This window comes from Salminus brasiliensis, chromosome 21 (assembly GCF_030463535.1).
Source record: "Salminus brasiliensis chromosome 21, fSalBra1.hap2, whole genome shotgun sequence".
Classification (NCBI taxonomy): domain Eukaryota; kingdom Metazoa; phylum Chordata; class Actinopteri; order Characiformes; family Bryconidae; genus Salminus; species Salminus brasiliensis.
This window is the reverse complement of record NC_132898.1, coordinates 6,992,319-7,012,219: the sequence shown is the minus strand read 5'-3', so window position 1 is coordinate 7,012,219 and position 19,901 is coordinate 6,992,319. Positions and strand designations below refer to the sequence as shown.

Sequence of the window (19,901 nt, the reverse complement as noted above, 5' to 3'; positions counted from 1 at the left end):
TGGTTAATGTGGGTAGTCTGAAGAAAGACAGCCTCGTCTAGACTGGTACGGCTGCTGCATCGAGCGCAAGCGGAGAGCGGCAGGGCTCCATGGCTGCTTGTTTTCTCCTGAGCACGAAAAAGAGAGTGGCGTTGAAACGGGGACGAGCTGGAGCGCTCCACGCCGCACACGCTTTGGTTACGTGACGCGAGACAAAACCCAGTGGCGCGGAATGGAGGAGGAAGAGGAGGAGGAGGAGGTGGAGGAGGAGGTAAACGGGGGCAGGGTGAAGGGGGGCAGTCTTTATCCTCCACTCCACTCCACTCCCCCTTCACCCCCCACCCCTTACACCCCCCACCCCCCCACCCTCTCCTCACTCTCTCTTCCACGTTGTTCTATTGTTGTTGGCTCCGGTAGCCACTCGCGACGCTTCACTCTGCAACAGAACACTGGAAAAAGAGAGAGAGAGAGTGCGAGAGAAAGCAGGAGAGAGAAAGAGCATGTGCGCGTGACAGAGACGACACGAGCGCTTTCGGTCAGTGCAGTGCATCACATCGCTTTTCCGGCAGTCTGCTTTGCTCGTGCATGCTCGTGGGCAGCTTTGCAGCTTTGCAAAAGAGTCAGCTCTGTAAGTGTTTATCCATCAGTGTTGTGCTTGAGCTGCATGGAGTGGAGCAAAGTTGGAGTGTTCAAAGTGAGGAGAGGAGAGAGAGAGATGTTGTGCATTATTATATATATTATTTTTTGTTGTTTTTGAACCCCCGGCTTTGTTGCATGTTTGCTTTTGTGAGCTGTCGCACTAAAGTCTTGCTTGTGTCAGTGTTGTGTCTAGAAACTCATGTTATGACTGTTGAATGTGCCTCTTGCTTGTTCCGTCCTCTCCAGCACGTGAGTGCATTTGCCGGTTAAAGAGTAGAGGGACGCTAGGCTGCACAGGATTCACACAATGCAGGCAGGAGAAGTTAGTTGAGACATTAGTTTCCCAGTAGAACAAGAACAGAGCAGGCTTTGTCTGCAGTTGCATTTAGTGCAGTGTTATGAATGGAAATCGCAGCCACTACAGGAACTGGCTAGGCGAGATGATGATGATCATGCCTTGTTCTTTGGCTGTGCTTCAAGCTTTGTCCGCTTTCAGAACCATAGGTGGTTTGAACAGTGACACAGATGGTAATACCGAAGGATTGAGCGTGTGTGTCTGGTGTCTACGCTCGAAGCTGTCAGGTCTAGCTGCTTTCAGATTCTCAGACAATGTAGACACGTGTTGACAGCTTGTAACTCGGGGCTGCTCTGGGATTGTGAATCGACTGTGATGGTTTATTTCTAGAGAAAGCAGCTCCCAACTTTTTTTATTTTTTGCACCGTGTTTTATGCGACGAGTAACTCAGGCTTGAATGGGAACTCTGAAACGCCTCCCCTTTGTCCCTGCCGTTCCTTCCTGAGAAGAAAGCACGGAACTAGGTCGCCGTAATCAAGCCTGGCAGCGAAAGTTCAAAGTTCCCTGTTCCACATTGATGAGATTTCCTGTGGAACGCTTGGGTTTGTTATTAGAGCTTCAGGCTAGCCCGCTGTATCAGAGTGGCCATGGACTTCAGCTTGCTTGTCCCGGCACAGCACTTTTTGATACTTGTTCGAAATGTCGACCTGTCGTTTGTTTCAAAGTCCCTTCGCTGACCACACAGATGAGAGACACTTCCGCTAGAGCTCGAAACAACTGCAAACTGCAGAAGCAACGCTGCTGTCTATCCTAACCGAGACTGAACAATAACTCTCGTGAGAGTCTTTCTGTTATCCTGTTTTGTTGCCATTAACAGAGCATGAGCACTGGTGCTGAAGAACGTGGAGTCTAGAGGGTTTGCTCCGCTTTTAAACACTAGATTTTAAAGAAAATGACTGTTAAGAAATCACCTCTTCATTTTCATTTGCTTATTATATCAGTCATCTTTCACACATTTCTGAAGTAAGTAGGTATGAGCACAGTCAGAATGAACCAGTTTCCCCTTTAAACAAGCCCTGTGTTTCAGTCGCCTCTTACTTAGAATGTAGCTCTTGATTTGACTTCATATTATTTTGCAGGCAGATGATTTTCATTAGAAATGTCAGTTTGCTATATTGCTTTTTTGGCTGATATGAAGTACTGGAAATGTGCTAATGTCTTCACTGTAGTGGTTAATCGACCGTCGCCTAAGTTGGTTGATGTAGTGCAGAGGTTTATCAGACAAATTGGTTGGTGTTGTGTAGTGGTTAATCAGCCATTGGTCAAATTGGTTGGTGTAGTGGATAATCAGCTGTCAGTCAAATTGGTTGGTGTAGTATAGTGGTTATTTGACAATCAGTCAAATTGGTTGGTTTAGTGGATAATCAGCTGTCAATCAAATTGGTTGGTGTAGTATAGTGGTTATTTGACAATCAGTCAAATTGGTTGGTGTAGTGGATAATCAGCTGTCAATCAAATTCGTTGGTGTAGTATAGTGGTTATTTGACAATCAGTCAAATTGGTTGGTGTAGTGGATAATCAGCTGTCAATCAAATTCGTTGGTGTAGTATAGTGGTTATTTGAGCATCCGTCAAATTGGTTATAGTGTAATGGTTAGTCAGACATCAATAAAATTAAATGGTGTAGTTTCTTGGGTAACACCACCACCTTTCCAGTTTAATTTCCTGGCCGGGCAACCACTCCACACAACACCAATAAGCAAGTCCTTGGACTCTGTATTTACCTACTGTTGCAACATGATTCGGATATGAGTCGCTCTGAATAAGAACATCAGACAAATTCCAGACAGTAAAGAAAGTGAAGATTATAAGAGAGGAACTGATTTGATTAGATTTGAGAAGTTTCTGAGGTGTAAAGTGTATTTTCAGAAGCTACAAAAGAAAGTCAAAACATGTCCGAGCTATGCCTCGCACCCCAAAAAAGAAAAAAATGGTTGTAATTTGTGACCATAAATAACTTTGTTGAGTCTGTTTTGTCTCGGGTGTGTGTATAGGTATGTATCACACTGCTTTCTGGTTCCTGAAATGAAACTGTCTCCACAAGGTCTCCATGATAAACAGCATCATTACAAAATGCACAGTGCCTGAAGAAAATAAAGAGAGAGGGAGAGAGAGGGAGAGAGAGGGGAAAAAACTAAACAAACAACAAAAGTGCTCTTGTTTCCAGCGTCCAAGGTCTTCTTAGGCCGGGAGCCTTTGTTTCTCTGAGTCAACTCTGATTGCCTGATGCTTAAAACTGAGGCAGTGGAGTTATGCTGGTTTGGGGCAATGGAACGGCAGCTCCAACCTAACAAAATACATCTACATATAACTTTATATATATAATAAAAAATGCTGTAGGTGGTGGGTTATGTGTGCTGTTCTGCATGTTTCACTTTTAATAAAATATTCTTGCGACTGTGACACACGTTTCAAAGGAAAATGTTTAGTGCAGTGTGGCGGAAAACTCACATGTCCACTCTTATCCGTGTGCAATCTCGTGTCCTACATACAGTGTTTTAGCTTAACGCCATAATATCATAGGGTTGGACGAGGAGAGTTAACACACATAATCAGTGCTCGGGATTAGGATCGGGATAGGTAATGGCATTATGGTTAAGCCGTCTCACCTCCCACTGTATCCCCGACCAAAAGCACCTGTCCTGGGGCTGTAATCCACTAACATCCACAGCATTAGGACCTGTTATCCCAGCTTTCAGCCCAGCCTGAGCCAAATCCTCTTGAGACACAATCACTACGCATTACAAACTCCGACCCCAATCCCCAGGAAACGCGCAATCCCTGCGTTTTTACGAGCGCAACCTCGCTAGAAAATGTTTTTTTTTTCTAAATTTATGTTGCTATTTGCAGTGTTGTTGCCATTACGAGGGATCGTCCAGAATGAAGCATGTGATTTGGGATTTGTGGGAAGTCATTCCGGAAATGAGCTTGAGAAACATTATCATTTTTACTTCCAAGCCTGTGGGAAATGATTTTCTTCTACTTTATGCTGCAAGTTAACTCCCTGCTACGTTAAGTTGCAGTGACTGAGTGCTGAATGCTGATTTAATTCTCTTTAGCCTGTTAGAATTACGACAGCACAAACTCTACCAGATACGTTTGGATTTGTAGTTGTAGCAGACATTCTTGAGACACCTGTAAGTGCCTACATTTCTGTAGATTAAAGGTTATCAGACAGGTCAACCAACCCAGGTTTTTCAAGTTTTCTGTTCCTGTGGGGAGAAAACTGCGCCCCCAGGACTGTTTTTTGGTACATCAACTGATAAAAGCACTGCATTGACCCACCTACTCTCCCCTAACGTCTCCTGACTACCTTCTCCTGGAGCTGAGAAAAGAATTTACAACAGCCTCGAAAGACTAAATGTGGGCAGAAAAGGACCCATAAGCACATTCTGGATTGTAGATTACTTTGGTTACTGGCTACAGGGCTGATTAGTCCTCGAATGATCTGGTGTTTATTAAGACAATTACCTGAATAATCAGTATTTTAAAGGGTCATACAGTAACTGTAACTGAATGATAACGGCTATGCAGCGTCTTTCAGAGCTTATAAAACATTGTACCGTGGGACAAAAAATATTTTTTTTTGCATTTAAGCATAAAAAAAAAAGATTCCAGAATACTTTATTAGGAAATAAAAAATCAAGAAAACATTACTGGAAAAAAGAAATAGATTTCAGAAAGATTTAAAATAATATTGGAAAAAGGAAATTAAATCCAGAATACATTATTGGACATAAATTGATTGAGGAATTCTGTATTGGAAAAATACATTCTACAATACTCAATTGTAAAAAAGATGAGATTCCAGAATACTGTATTGGAAAAATTCCAGATTATGTTACTGAAAAAAATAGATTTCAGAATACTATATTGGACATAAATTCATTTAGAGACTCTTTATGGGGAAAAATACTGGAGAAAGTAAAATTCTAGGATGCTTTGCAGGACAATAGATAGAATCTAAAACACTTTATTGGAAGAAGAGGCAAAAATGCAGGTGCCTGGATGTGTATCAGGCTTTCAGGCAGTAGGAGAACATAAATATGTGGTATCTCTATTGTAATATGCCTTGGCATTTATTGGAGTAATCAGGCTTAATCAATTAACCAATTAATGCTAAAACTATTGATTGTATCACTAAATAAAATAAAACAGAAGGCAGAGGCAGCCTCTCACTGCTGAGGTTCAACAAGTGTTAGTTAAAGTGCCTCGTTTGAGCTGGGGGCCACGGAGTGGTGCAAGATCCCCCACTTTTCCAGCCTGATGCAATACCATGATGAAACAGAGAAACTAGGCTAGGCTCTGCAGGAAGATACATTTCAGTGAAATACACAGAGAGCCTGGCAACAGCGGCTTTAGCGCCTCCATCACACAGCGCACTAATGCCAGGCACATGAGATCCACATGGCCAGCAGGACTACAGCAACCGGTGGACGTACTGCTCTGATGCAACACACCGACAAAAGAGGGTAATGCACATCAGCTCCGGCTGTTAACTTTTTTCTGTTTTTTTTCCCCTTGTTTTTGGCGTAATTTTCGGACCAGTCATTGAGTTATGCAGTAACTTGTGAGGCGCGTTTTGATGCATGAGACCATCACTGCGGACATTAGTTCTTTACCAAAGCAACAGCATTTATAATTAAGCTGTTCTTTTAAAAAATTAACTCATAGACTCAGAGAACTGCGTGCACTTGACTTTGATTGCCGACTGCCCAAACATGAAGTAGCTTCGACAGCTTATAGTATGGAGTAAGTGATGCTATTTTATGTTTGTGTAGACCAGTGTATCAGGACTTCAACCTAACTTTTCCATGATTTCAAGAACGCAATGTAATCGATGTTACCACCCCGTAACAGCCCGGTACGGTTCAGACCTGTGCTACGTCTTGGTTTGAACGTTGCCCTTCACCGGTTTGAGCCTTGACACAAAGCTCTGAGCGTTTAGCAGCCTGTTTGCTCTGCCAGTTTGCTCTGCCGGCCGCTGATTTGCTGTCTCCAGGCTGCTGGAGGTGTAGTGGAGGGGAGGGCCGAGTGTTGATTATGTCACAGCGTTGTTGTAGTGTGATTTGGTCCCTCCCCCCATCCTCCAACCCGCTCTGGCGTACGTGCACCGCATTCTGAGTCACTCGGAGTGGACAGAGAGAGAAAGGGAGAGAGAGGGGGGGGGGGGTAGAGAGAGAGAGAGAGGGAGCCAACAGCAGGTGGAGATGACATCATCCGCACTGCACCAACACTGCAGCACTGTTTGAACAAAGACGCGCTGAAGCCACTACTGTTGGCAAGCACAGAGCCGCGCTCCCAGCCTTCCGATAGGGACAATGTCCATATCCCCATCCAAATTACATCTATAGACATACAGGTGCCACAAAGGGTTCTTTGAGAGATGCTGTAGAAGAACCACTTTGCTTCCGGAAAGGACCTCGTTTGTAAAAGAGATGTATGTGTGAACAACCTTTTAAAGAAGGCTTGAAGAAGCAGATGTAAAGGTTCTTCACCAATTTGCAGGTTCTCTATTACAAATATGATACAAATATGTGTATGCAAATGAGAACTGGTGGGGTTCACATTTTTCTTGTTCCCATTTAAACAGAGATATGTGCGTGTATTTATTACATATGTGATATATGTATATTATAAGGGTTAGAAGGGTTGAGAGTGGCTTGCCTTTGTGTGGAAACACTTGTCCTATGTCACCATTCAGCTCTTTGTTAGAGTTATGCTATGTTAGAGTTATTGCGAGTTTTCAGGCTTTTGTATTGTTGCCGTTTTAAGGAAATCCCATTATTCCATTTTTTGAATGGCATTTGACAACACCAGCTGCCCTTTACATTAAATGCTCAGCTCTTAACCACTGGATCAATAGAAACCTGTTAAGTTTCATAGATGTTTATAATAGACGTTAAGGACGTTCCATTTTTTTTTTCCTTTTTCCTAAAGTTACGTTTTATAGGTATGATTTTATAGATTTGTTTAAAATAGGTGGGGTGACAGCAAGGAATTGATCTTCATTACAATGTCAGGGTACATGACACATATCATAGTATATCGTTTTTTTTTTTTTTTTTTTTTTATTTTAGCCATTTACCCAACTCACATGTTAGTACTCTCCACATTTCACATGTAATGCTCCCGACACTGACAAGGTGAGGATTGGCACATGCCTAATCCCACACATGCACAACCAGCCACCGCCTCTTTTCGACCTGCAGCCGATGCAACGTCACCAGGCAAATCAACACTCTTGGAGGAAGGCGGCAAATACCCAGCTCTGATGCACTGGCTAGCAGACACATTTACATTTACAGCATTATCCAGTGCTTCACAGTAAATACAGAAGTCAGTATAGAGACCATAATACTCGGCACTACACTTTGCCCAAGAACTCTAGGAAGAGATGGGTTTTCAGTCTGCATTTAAAGACAGCGAAGGACTCTGCTGTTCGGACACCTAGGGGAAGTTTGTTCCACCACTTCAGTGCACCTGTGGACCCACCTGGAGGGAGCAAGGCCAGTTGTGCTTTTTCTGGCTCCGGCTGCTGATGGCAAGCAGTGTGACCTGGGTCCTTTAGACCAGCGATGGAAGTCTCTCCATAGGCCATGAGCTTCTCTAGCACAAACTTTAAGTGGTGACCATGCATGGTACCCAAACTTTTGTTTTGAGCCCTTTTTCTTTTTGGTGATTTTGGGAATTGCATTTACATTTATTGCATTTAGCTGATGCTCTTATCCAGAGTTACGCATATTACAGAGGTGGCGCAGTGTAGTGTTAGGAGTCTTGCCATTGGTGTCTTGCCATTGGTGTAGCGCAGCATAGTCATCCAGACCGGGAATTGAACCCCAGTCTCCCACATTGTTTGGTTGCTCACTGGCAGGTAGTGGTGTTATCTGTTGCGCCACACATTGCGAAACACCAACCAAATGTGGCATCTTTAACTTTAACTTTTGCTTGCACTACTTTTGCCATGCATTTGGCCTTTAAATTTGCATGCCAGTTTTATACACAACAAACAGACAGAAAGTGGCACACAAGGCTTAATAGTGCTTCAGCGTTTTAGTATCTTTAGTCTAAACTGGTTGAAGGAACTAAAAATAATAGATTTACAACTGCAGCTTTCCCACCATTTTATCATATTAGGCCACATCCATTTTGTGCTGACCAGTTTACAAACAGAAACGGAAACGGAAATGCTCGCCCTGCTCGCTCACAGATTCTTTTGGAGCCCTGTCTGTACGTCTGTCTGTTAATGTCAGTTAATGTTATCTGTCAGTCATTTGATGAGGCTCCAGCTGGAATGCAGCCATGGACATTGCCGCAGTCATTTGACCCCTATTAGTAGGTCATTTACTGCGCATTACCCAGGCTGGCAAATGTGAGGTGGGGATGGACTCTAATAGACTCCTCTGGTGTGTCTGTGCCACAGATAACCAGTTCAGAATGTCCATCCTGGAGCGCCTGGAGCAGATGGAGCGCAGGATGGCGGAGATGGCCGGCCAGCAGCAGCAGCAAAGCAGCGGAGGATCGTCTGAAAGTGGAGTAGCAGGAGGTGGAGGTGGTGGTGGTGGAGAGGGAAGGGGCAATGCTGACCAGTCACAGGTGTGTATCAGCCTTTGTTAAGTCTTTGTTTATTTGTCAGCATTTTCAGTTGTTTATTATTAGAATGAGGTGTTAATTATAGGAAGAAGGCGGTATTAAATAATAAGCAATAGAGTTTATGAGTTATTATTTTTTAGTACATTTTAGGTTCAGTTATTGGTCAGTTTATGTTCCTTATGCTTAGATCACTTTAAATATGAGGCATTCTAGATATTAGTTTCATTATAAATTTATCTGCAGTGCTGATCTGTTCGTTATTCTAAACCAGCAGAAGAGTTTTACATACATTGGCTTGATAGTCTTGAAACCAGTCACTTTTGAGCAGTAGTGAACATGTACCTCTGGTCCTGTATCCCATCAGTTCTCCACGGGTCAGAGCCAGGGCCAGGCTGGAAGCTCTTTCGAGAGTCGCGTGGTGGTGGTGTGTGAGAAAATGATGAACCGGGCCTGCTGGGCCAAGTCCAAACACTTGATCCACTCCAAGACTTTCCGGGGTATGACCCTGCTTCACCTTGCAGCTGCCCAGGGCTATGCTACCCTTATCCAGACGCTCATCAAATGGCGGTAAGAAAACTACCATGTCCATTTTGGAAGCAACCTTAGATTTGAAAAATCATGTGGGGAAAAATTATGATAATTTGCATAAAATTGACTTCACTTTTTAATTATTGCAATTATTCAAGAACACATTTTTACATAGTATGTGTATGTGTACATACACAGTAATATCAGCATATTATGACCACCTACCTAATAGAGGGCATAACCACCCTCAGTGGAAGGTAACCACTGCTCCACTGTGGTGCATTGATTGCTCTGTACCACTCGCTGGAGTCATCGTTTCCCTCTGGAATCAGTGGCCTATGGTGCACCACTGTTATGTCGTTGGGAAACACTCAATGTGTGAGAAGTACACTCTTCTCACATCCCACAAAGGAAGCAGTTTCTGAGAGGCTACCACCCTTTCTCCAGAGCCTATTATAATATCTTTTGGACACCAGTCAAATCGCAACCTTTGTCCATGATGATGGTTTTGCACTCTGCTACAGCTGACTGGTGTGCTCGCTTATTTATGCGTATCAAACTCTGTCAAGTTCATTACAAACCAGGGGTGGTCATGATATTCTGACATGACTGTGGCTTCATGATGAGATGTTATTTTATATTTATATATATATATATATATATATATATATATATATATATATATATAAAAATACATAATTTAGACATGTATACATACACACATATGTCACACTGCTCTAGTGCTCACAAAACTGGCACGTATTGGTATTGATTGCTAATTCACCACTCCTTTCTCCCACAGCACTAAACATGCAGACAGCATTGATCTGGAGCTGGAGGTGGACCCCCTGAATGTGGACCACTTCTCCTGCACACCCTTGGTGAGCTCTGAAAGAGGATGTCTTCTCTGATAGATATTCAAGCTGAATGCAGTAGCTCCTGATGTGCTAAATTGTCACTGGCTTTACCTTTCCCTCAGATGTGGGCTTGTGCTCTGGGTCACATGGAGGCAGCAGTGGTTTTATATAAGTGGGATCGACGTGCCCTGGCCATCCCTGACTCTCTAGGTCGCTTACCGTTGGCCACAGCCCGGTCCCGTGGCCACACTAAGCTGGCGGAGTGTCTGGAAAACCTCCAGAGGGAGGAACAGCAGCAGCCAGGCACACTGACTGCAACTCCCAGCATGCCTTTCTCTCCATCTGGGGAAGGCTCGGCCACAGAGAGCTGGATGGACGTTTGGGGCAGTGAGAGTGCTTCGGTGGGACTCAGAGGGAACAGCATCAGTAGCTCTGCTACAAGCTCAAACACAGGTTAGTGGGGGCGCTGGGTCTGGATTAGACATGTGATTAGGCAAACAGCTGTTATTACAACGTCGGAATTCATGCTTTCAGATAAAGACAAAGGCAAACATACCTCCTGAGCCTTTCAGACAAACTTGCATTAAATTAGCAGTGTACAGTAGTCCTTAGGCAACGATAAGGATGTAGCAATATGCTTAAAGATACTAAAGTATGTGTCAACTTTTGGCTCCTCTAAAAAATGAGATACGAGAGCTGTGTGTTTTGCAACAGCAAATGCTCTCTTAGTGCTAGGGGGAGCTACGAACGGGTAGGTTAACTGAAGGCACCAAATTGAGAGAACAAGGGAAAAGACAAGTCCAATAAGCCAAATCCAGACAGAGAGTACCTGCATGTCTAGTCTGATCGGAGACCTCTCTTCTGGCTTTAATCTCTGCAGACTTGAGGAGACCCAGATCAGAACCTTCCAGTTTCTACAACAGCGACAGCCAGGGCGATGCGCCATTAGCCAAGAAACACAAGCCCAATCCTGAGAGCAACCAGGCAAGGCCAGGCAAGCCTAGCTCTGCTCCTCTTAGGCTGGAAGAGCAGGCGCACAAAACGAAAGCCTGCCCTCCCAAAGCGCCCAGGGAAGGCACAGCGGAGAAGGACGCAGGAAAAGGCGAGCAGTCTCAGACAAAGCTGGGCTCGGCCTGTGGAGGAGGTGGGCGGTGGAGCGGCAGACAGGCTGTAGGACGCCGAGGCCAGTTTGGAGGGCTTGCTAAAGAAAGGCTGGCAAGCAGGCTGAGGTTAAGAGAAGTGTCTGGCACAGGGACGGTCTCAGAGCTGCTGGCGAGCCAAGAAGATCTGGAGAACACAGGGGACTTACAGGTGAGGCAGAAAGAACAGAGACAAAAGGTCATCTCTGACTGCACACCCAGAGGCAGCACGGCCTTATCAGACTTCGTTTGCTATTTAACGTGCAGACCCATCACAGCCGCTTAGCCTCATTGTAAGTGAAGTGCTTATCAGTCATGGCATAAATTGTGGAGCGTTCATTCATTTGTGGACTCATACCTGCGGTGCCTAGCTGAGCTAGAGATATATGATATATATTGCTTGTGAATCATTATTGTTATCATATAAAGGCATATCACAATCCCAATATATCACAGAATAAACACAATAGAGGCCACTATGTGGACAAAAGTATTGGGACACTTGTTTATTCATCAATCCTTCCAAAATCAGTGGTAATAAAAATAAAAATAAATTTCCCCAGCTTTTATTGGAGGAAATGTCTCAACTGTTCAGGGAAGAAGTTCTTTTTACTAGATTTTGGAGCATTGTTGTGAGGATTTGATTACATTCTGAGACAGGAGTGTTAGTGAGGTCAGAATGCTGGATGATCACCACCTCACATTATCCCTAACTCACAACTCATCCCAAAAGTATTAGATGGAGCACCAACCATCATTCCAGAGAACACAGTTCTTCCTCTGCTCCACAGCTCAATGCAAAAGGTTCATGTCTATCTGCTCCAGAGAGTCTTATTCTATTGGCAGTACTTCTCTACAAGGACTGGATAAGCTGTGTGTGCTTTTGCACACCGTGTCAGCAATGGGTGTCTTTAGAAGGGTATCCACAAATATTTGGATAATATGGTGTACCTTTTTATATAATATCAGTCATGGAGGTAATTATTAGGTAGCATTAATGGTGTATTCAATAGCTATAAACATGGTATAGGCAAGACCTTCCTCCTGAACTGCATTTCTTCCTGTTTCAGATGAACATGATGACTTTGGCAGAGCACATCATTGAAGCAACACCTGATCGCATCAAGAGCGAAAACTTTGTCGCCGCAGAATCTACGCCTCTGGACAACGTCGGGGTCAACACCACCATGAGCTGGTTGGCCACTTACCTTGGGGATGCAGAAAGGTACAGATCATTTGTTTTAAAGCAGATTGTGATTGATGTGTAAGACTGAGTTGCCACTTTATTAAGTACACCTACCTTGAACCTGCACTCACTGGCTACTTAATCAGGGTTTTATCAGATTTCCACTTGTCAATGCACAATTTATTAGCCTTGATACACTGGTACCAGCGCAACACCAGAACCCCACTGTCCTCTCAGAATCACTGCTGTGCTGACAAAGGCCTAGCACCATAAACAATCCCTCCTCAGCAGTGGTCATTTTCTATTAATGGACAGGGTGTTGAACTGTGCAGCAACAGATGGACTACAGTCACTAACTGCATACCAACAAAACCAGCACCTACACTGATCAGCCATAACAATAAAACCACTGATGTGAAGTGAATTGCCGTGATTATATGGTTACAATGGCATCTTTCAAGGGGAGGGATCTACATATTAGGCAAGTAAACAGTCAGTTCATGAAGTTGATGATGTGATGAAAATGGGATAGCACAAGGGTCTGAGCCACTTTAACAAAGGTTCAATAGTGATGGCTAGACCATTGGGTCAGAGCACCTCCAAAGGTGGGTAAAAGGAACAGGCAAACACGGGTGCCCAAGGTTGATTGATGTTTTGGGGAGTGTAAGCTTGCCCATCTGGTCTGATCTCTACAGAAGATATGTGGTACAAATTGATGGCAAAGTTCATGCTGGCAGTGTTTTGTGGAGTCCATGCCCCGTCAAGTCAGAGCTGGTTTGTTGCCACCCACGAGGGAGATCTACACAATAGTAGGCAGGTGGTTTTATTGTTATGGCTGACCAAAGTATATAATAGATGTACCTCCTACTGGCAGCTCAGTGTATGCAGAAGGGGGTTTATCCAGCTATAAAGCACTGCTACACTGGATTTATTGTCATTTTCATTTGAGTGGTATGTTTTACCATGGTTGATTTCTCCAGGTTCCTGTACAACAAGCCCCTGGCTTCCTCTGCTGGCTTGGGCGGCGGCCATGCTGGCGGCCAGCCGGAACCTGAGAGCCCTCTTGGGAAACTGGGCCTTCCTTCTCCGGCAGACTGGAGCGCCTTTCTCAACGCCTCCCACAGCAAAGAGGAGCGGGACCTCACCCAGCTCGCCCTGTCTGACCACGAGCAGCGGGAACTGTACGAGGCCGCACGCCAGGTCCAGAGCACCTTCCGCAAGTATAAGGTAGGCCCGGGCTTTGTCCAGGCTCAGGGGCATCCCAGTTTCACTGCACATGTGGGCTGTTGTTGTGTCTCTTTTGGTGTTTTGCCAGTGTTCATCGTGGCCTGGTCTCAAAGGTTGTGCTGTACTGTACTGTGTGGTGTTGTAAACCAAGGTAAAGCAAAGAGCCAAAACCTCTCAGACGTCTCAGATCCTGGGTTTTAAAGGTGACTGAATGGATGGTGTGCTTAAAAGGCAGATGTAGCTTCAGTGTTGCAGTTAAGCATGGGGTGATTGCTCGAGCTAAGCATGGCCTGCCTATTAGGGAATGACTGCATTGCTCTCTATTTGTCCAATACATGGGATGTGCCCAAATTCCCAAGTCAGAACTACATTGATTGTTTGAACAAACATCTCAAATGTCTCCAATGGTACAATGCCTGACCATTTGTTAGGAGCAGCCCCAGCTCTGCTCCAGAAGATGTCACTTTTGGTCTGGAACTCTTCTCCACCCCTTCCCCCCCCAAAAAAGTTCCCAGTTCCAGGATCTCGGCCAATGTAAGACGACTTCTTGGCCAGCCACAAAAAGGGATCAAATGCCGTCTCCGTGGTCAGGCAGTTGCGGCTTACCTGTGAAAGCTAACCTTTCTCTCCTCTCCTCTCCTCTTTTCTCCTCTCCTTTCCTCCTGTCCTCCCTCCTTCCGCACTACCCCGTCTTCCCCTCCCTCCTGCAGGGGCGTCCACTCCGAGAGCAGCAGGAGCTGGCAGCTGCTGTTATTCAGCGCTGTTATAAAAAGTACAAACAGGTAAGCTCAAAGCGTAGGAACTTGCAGTGCAGACCCCTCTACTCTTGCCAGAAGTAAAAGCTATGTTTGCTATGCTCTTCATCTGCTTCCTCTTTCTTCCACAAGCTGACATGGATAGCCTTGAAGGTATTGTGACCATTTCTATCAGCACTGTTTTACTGTAATCTGGGAAAGCTAGTTCCTAGTTATTTGGAGGTAGAGTTGCTTATCTTTAATTAGGGTGACCATTTGTCCTCTTTTTCTCTGACTTACAAAATGGGTCAGCATGGGATTTTTTATTGATATCCCGTCAGTGTTTGCTTTTACAGATTAGTAGATTTTTTACAGCTTTTAAACCGCTGGTTTCCCACCACAGCCAATTGACCACAGCCTAGAAAAGCCTAAAAGTCAATGTAAATTATGAGACAAGTCCTGTGGTTTTGTCTCTGTGGAACCAAATTTTCAGAAATGTCCAAAAGTACTGAGCTTCCAATCAATACCCAAATCTATCAGATTGATCGTATCACACATGCAGTTACACTGTCTAAAGAAATAGTGGATTTTTATGCCAACTGACTTCATTTCTTTATGTTTTTTTGTTGTTTTTGTTGTTATTATTTTTTATAAACACAGTTAAATGAAAGGAGATGATTTGGTCATATAGGCTGTTATGGCTATTTTTTAGTGTTGGTAAATGACTAATGTTCAGTAAGATAGTTGCATGAATTTAGAGGTGTTTAACTCACTCCCACCCTCACACACACTGCCACGGGCCTACCGCTATCCCAATCACAGCGAAAACCGGTGTATATATACCACAGTGTATATATGTCCAAATGTTTGTGGACACACTTTCTAATGAATGCATTGGGCTATTTTAAGTTGCACCAATGCACACACGCATTGCCAATAGAACAGGACTCTCTGGAGCAGATAAACATGAACCTATTGGCACCGTGCCGAATGCCAGGCATGAGCTAGCGCATGCACTGAGATGTGGAGCAGTGGAACTGTGTTCTCTGGAATGATGGTGCTCCATCCAATACTCTTGGCTTGGTGTTCTTCCAACATCCTGATCTCAGTAATGCTCTTGTTGCTGAATGCAATCTCTTTCTAACTCGCAATCTAGTAAAAAGCCTTGCTCCCTGGACAGTAGAGACAGCTACTCCAACAAAAGCAGGAGAAACTCTTTTTTAATACACCAAGGGCTCATTGGTGTCCCAATACGTTTGTCTGTATAGTGTATTTAATCAATTAATAGTTTAAAAAAGCGTTACTGGATCAGGCTTATGCTACGTTCTTACCTGAAATAGCTTGTTTTGGATGGACTGTTTTGTTCTGTACTGCTTCTCTTAAAATTTCCAAGGGGGGCCTTACGTCTTCCACAGGATTTGTAAACCTTAACTAGACAGAAAGCAGATTTCTGGAAAGGAGACGTACTGCTTGGTTACATTCATTTGAATTGTCCTTTCAAAACAATCTGAAGCACCCGGCAGTTGATGTCCACTGCAGTACATTGCAGTTATCCATCTCTCTCTGGGACGCCAGCACTGATTTAACCTCTGTAGATGATATATTGGCCAGCACTACGGGAAAGGATTAGAATTTATTGCCACACAGTAAATAGAACAAGTCTGTTGACATCCATCTGCTTGCTTCTTCCTTGGGCAGTATGCACTTTATAAGAAGATGACGCTGGCCGCCATCCTTATCCAGAGTAAATTCCGCAGCTACCACGAGCAGAAGAAGTTCCAGCAGAGTCGCCGGGCAGCCATGCTGATCCAGCAGTACTACCGCAGCTACAAGGAACTAGGCCGGCCCAACACACACTCACACTCTCACGCTGCTGCAGCTGCAGCCCTGGTGCAGCACAAACTCAGGTAGAAGCCCAGGAGCACCTTTCACACCATGATGAATTCCAAATTCCCCAAATCTCAGTGTGGGAAATACAATACTGAAGTACTGAATCGAAACGGAAGCAGTATCTGTACTCATGCTACGCTGCATCGCTCTCTTTCAGAAGGGGTCTACTGACCAAGAGGCAAGACCAGGCCGCCAGAAAAATCATGCGATTCCTGCTCCGATGTCGCCATAGGTAAGTTTTAGCAGGGGTCACCTTCACAGTGCAGATGAGACCCACCACATACACTTACAGCCACACTTTCTCTCTCTCTCTTAGTTACTCACATTTCAGCTTCATCTGAAGATTAAGACCTACCAGGCATGATTATGAAGCCTTCTGAATATTATGTACTATGACGTCCATTAAACTCTGATTAGTCTCATTTTAAGTCCTTTAACAAATACAGATCCAGTGCCTAGTACTGATATTAGGCTGATACCAGCAGGAAATGCTGGATTGGATATCGTTGGAGATATAAAACATCTGCGATCCAATTCTATAATAGTTCTAGTCTTGAACTCTAGTTCTAGTCTAGTCTAGAATTCTAGAAATATCACAGAATTGCCTGTAGCAGCAAGAGAGTAGTAGCAGCATGGAGTTGCACTTGTAGACAGGTAGAAGGATGGCACTTGTAGACAGCTTTCTAGTGTGCTTCAATAAATATACTACACTCTTAAAAAACAGAGGTGCTTCAAATGTTCTTTAAACAATTGTGAAGAACCTTCAAAGTGGGGAAGAGCTTTTACCTTAGGTTCCTTAGACTTCCCACACGGTTTCCACACGTCCTGTATATATAGAAAACATTGAGACTGGAGCCACTGAAGAACTAGCTACTAGATTCTCAGTGGGTACTTCATCGAGTGGGGCAAGCTTGTTCAACATGCAAAACAGGGGACAGTGGTGTTCCAGTGGGCTAGCTTTGGACTTAGCATTAGCTTTAGCCTTAGCTTTCCAGTTAATGCCATCAAGACACCACCCAGTCGTCCCGCCGTAAGATGTCTAACGCCAGATGCGAGAGGGTGCTAGCTCGGGATTCACTGCTCTGTTAGCAGCGCTAGCAGTGAATCCTGCTCTCTGACCTTTAATGAACCCTGGATATGTACCTCTAGCTGGTCCACTTTTTCCATAAAAGAGAACCTCTCAGAGCCTCGAACACCAGCTCCCTTAGGATCAGCAGTAACACTGAGCAGGAGCACTGACAGTGATGCTCCTGTGGCATTGAACAAAGAACCATTTGAAGCACCTTTATTTTTTAAGGGTGTAAAAAAAAAGCATCAGGTGGTACTCAAGGTTTCAGTAGCATATCGGAATGTACAGCGCGGCTTTGTGCCTTTTCTTATTGTCAGGATTACAAATTTCAAAGAAGGAACTAAAGCCCATCCCTCACTCATGGATCTATTAACCCCCCATTTTAAGTTGGGCCCCCTTCCTTCCCCGACCCACCTGAACCTCAGTATGTGCTAATAGCTATCTGGTGTTGTTTTGCTGTTTACGCAAAGCCCCTTGATGGACCATAGACTGTTCAAACGGGTGAGTGCAGCCTCAGCAACTCCTCAGTTTATTCCCCTCTGACTTACTGTTTTACCTTACCCTTTTTACCTCTTCTCTATATCCTTCTCTTTTCTTTGATCATACTTTATCTCCCCATCTCTCTCTCTCTCTCTCTCTCTCTCTCTACCTGATTCTCTCTCAGCGACTCTCCATCTGTCCCTCTCACTGTCAGTATCTCTTTCTTCTACTACCTTTCTTCTCTCTCCATCTCTACCTCTATCTCTATTGCTTTATGCCTGCTTGCATGACGGCCAACTGGAGCCTCCAGTGGATTGAGCCTCTGAATGAGAGAGAGGGGACAAAAGGCCTAGCTAACGATAATGAATGATTTATGGCAACACTAACCAAATCATCCTCTCTTGATTCGTTTCTCCTCCTCTATGTTTCCTGTTTCCTCCATCTCTCATGTTATGAGGATGCTTTTGAGAGCACTAAGGACTGCTGGACTGCTGAATAGTGTGGATGGCATTGCATGACGGCCATAGGAGGGCCTTGCTTCATTCAAGGCATGCTCTAAATACTGTCACTTCCGTTAAGGAAGGGTTTATCTCTCGAATGCCTGGCTGCCTGTTTCATATATCTTACTTGCCTTGGGTTAAGCGCCTTGATTGACGGGGTTTGAAGGGGTGGGAACTGCACTTTTTTACATAATAGCTGTGGTTTTAAGGACTCTTAACTGCGTTGGGTCAGACTCGGTACAGAAATGACATTACTGTACTTGTGCTGATGATCCTGCCAGATTTTTTGATGTTCTGTATTTTACTAATAACTTACTGTGTGTAACCTCGATGATGTATTGCGCATGTGTTGTATTGTTCCTTTAAACAAGTTATTAACGACACTAGCAGTGAAGCTTTTAGCTTAGCCACCAAGCTATTTAAAGAGAAAGGTTTTGTTAAGATGTTTTGCTTGTATTGTTTTGTTAGCTTAGAAATGGCATATATAAATGGGGAAGTTATGTATAAAATAAGAAATGTACATTATTAACCATGTCTACTCCTATATTTCATTGCCATGTATTCCCTTCATCAATATGCGTGTTTTTAATACACTTAAAAAATGTTATGTCAGGTCAACCCAAAAAATAATAAATTAGCTGATTATAGATGGTTGTTTTCTTTTTGAGTTAACTCAACTTAGTTTCCTTTAGAAAGTTCTCCTTAGGTTTTACTTCTGCATCTCAGTTTGGTCAACAATACATACTTGAGTTGAACCTGAATGAAAGCAATAAGGGGTTATTGGCCCAACTCGGTATGTATTGTTGACCAAACTTCTTCATTTTCAGATCTACATTACTGTCATAATTACCATCAGTTTCAGCAGCCCTACAATTGAACACTGTCGGACTCCACGAGATATGCTAAACCAAACAGTTACCAATGAATTCCCAATAGTTTCTGAATTTATCACTAAATAATAAACCTAGGGTTCAAATGGTTAAAGACATTAGTAAATGGGCTGCAGCTAAAATTGTTTCAATAAAATGTTGTTGTTCAAAATTTTCAATATTGGCTCCTGCTTTCTTAATTTGTTTGCAGTTTGTTTTATCTGCAGGTAAGGACTTACCCTATCATATGGGGGAGGCTTTGCTATTTTCAACTGACCATGAAGGGCTGTAGTGCTGACAGCTCTATGGAGTGGCCCTACGGTCTAACTGCTGCTCGTCAAGTGTGAGGAGAGCATAGCTTCAAATCCCAGCAAGGGCTCAGAGCTTCTTTGTCAAGTGATAGGGGAGGTTCTAAACTGCAGATGGGAATAAACAGCAGAGGAGGCAGAAGTGCCATTTTTAAGTAAAAGTACTAATACTTCAGCTTACTTACTTTGGTAAAAGTTGAAGTATAGATTGCATTTTTACTCAAGTAAAAGTTTGTACACACTTGTAAAAAATAAAAAAAGTAAAAGTAATTTAGTTTTTTTTATGATCAATAAATACAACCACTGTTTAAAAACAGTTCAATTAAACATTTGCAAATCACAAAACAAGTGACAAGCCTGTTTTGAAAATGTAGTGAGAAAAAAAGTACAGATTTGTATAGTAAAATGTAGGAATTAGAAATCTTATTGGTAGAATTTATTAAGTGACACAAATACACAAGTAAAATACAGATACTGTAATAAAGTACTTATACTTTGTTACTTCCCAAGTCAGATAAACAGTAACCAAACTGAGTGGGAGGAGCTCAA

The 19,901-nt window shown here is 43.6% G+C and overlaps 2 protein-coding genes across 9 annotated transcripts in view; both read left to right on the top strand.

Moving 5' to 3' along the window:
- vamp3 (vesicle-associated membrane protein 3 (cellubrevin)) overlaps nucleotides 1-19,901 on the top strand; it is a 298,514-nt gene that overhangs the window by 253,909 nt on the left and 24,704 nt on the right. The window lies entirely within an intron of this gene.
- Nucleotides 1-19,901, top strand: part of LOC140543323 (calmodulin-binding transcription activator 1-like) — a 363,513-nt gene that overhangs the window by 336,201 nt on the left and 7,411 nt on the right. For 4 of the 8 annotated variants that reach the window (XM_072666395.1, XM_072666390.1, XM_072666394.1 and 1 more), the window contains 12 exons: nucleotides 8,396-8,568; nucleotides 8,930-9,132; nucleotides 9,896-9,974; nucleotides 10,073-10,403; nucleotides 10,831-11,261; nucleotides 12,160-12,314; nucleotides 13,256-13,502; nucleotides 14,213-14,284; nucleotides 14,390-14,410; nucleotides 15,935-16,143; nucleotides 16,284-16,358; nucleotides 17,666-17,696. In XM_072666395.1, the coding sequence (XP_072522496.1) occupies nucleotides 8,396-8,568; nucleotides 8,930-9,132; nucleotides 9,896-9,974; nucleotides 10,073-10,403; nucleotides 10,831-11,261; nucleotides 12,160-12,314; nucleotides 13,256-13,502; nucleotides 14,213-14,284; nucleotides 14,390-14,410; nucleotides 15,935-16,143; nucleotides 16,284-16,358; nucleotides 17,666-17,696 (2,027 nt within the window). The remainder of the gene's footprint in view (nucleotides 1-8,395; nucleotides 8,569-8,929; nucleotides 9,133-9,895; nucleotides 9,975-10,072; nucleotides 10,404-10,830; nucleotides 11,262-12,159; nucleotides 12,315-13,255; nucleotides 13,503-14,212; nucleotides 14,285-14,389; nucleotides 14,411-15,934; nucleotides 16,144-16,283; nucleotides 16,359-17,665; nucleotides 17,697-19,901) is intronic. The other 4 variants (XM_072666393.1, XM_072666391.1, XM_072666397.1 and 1 more) reach the window with 4 other exon arrangements.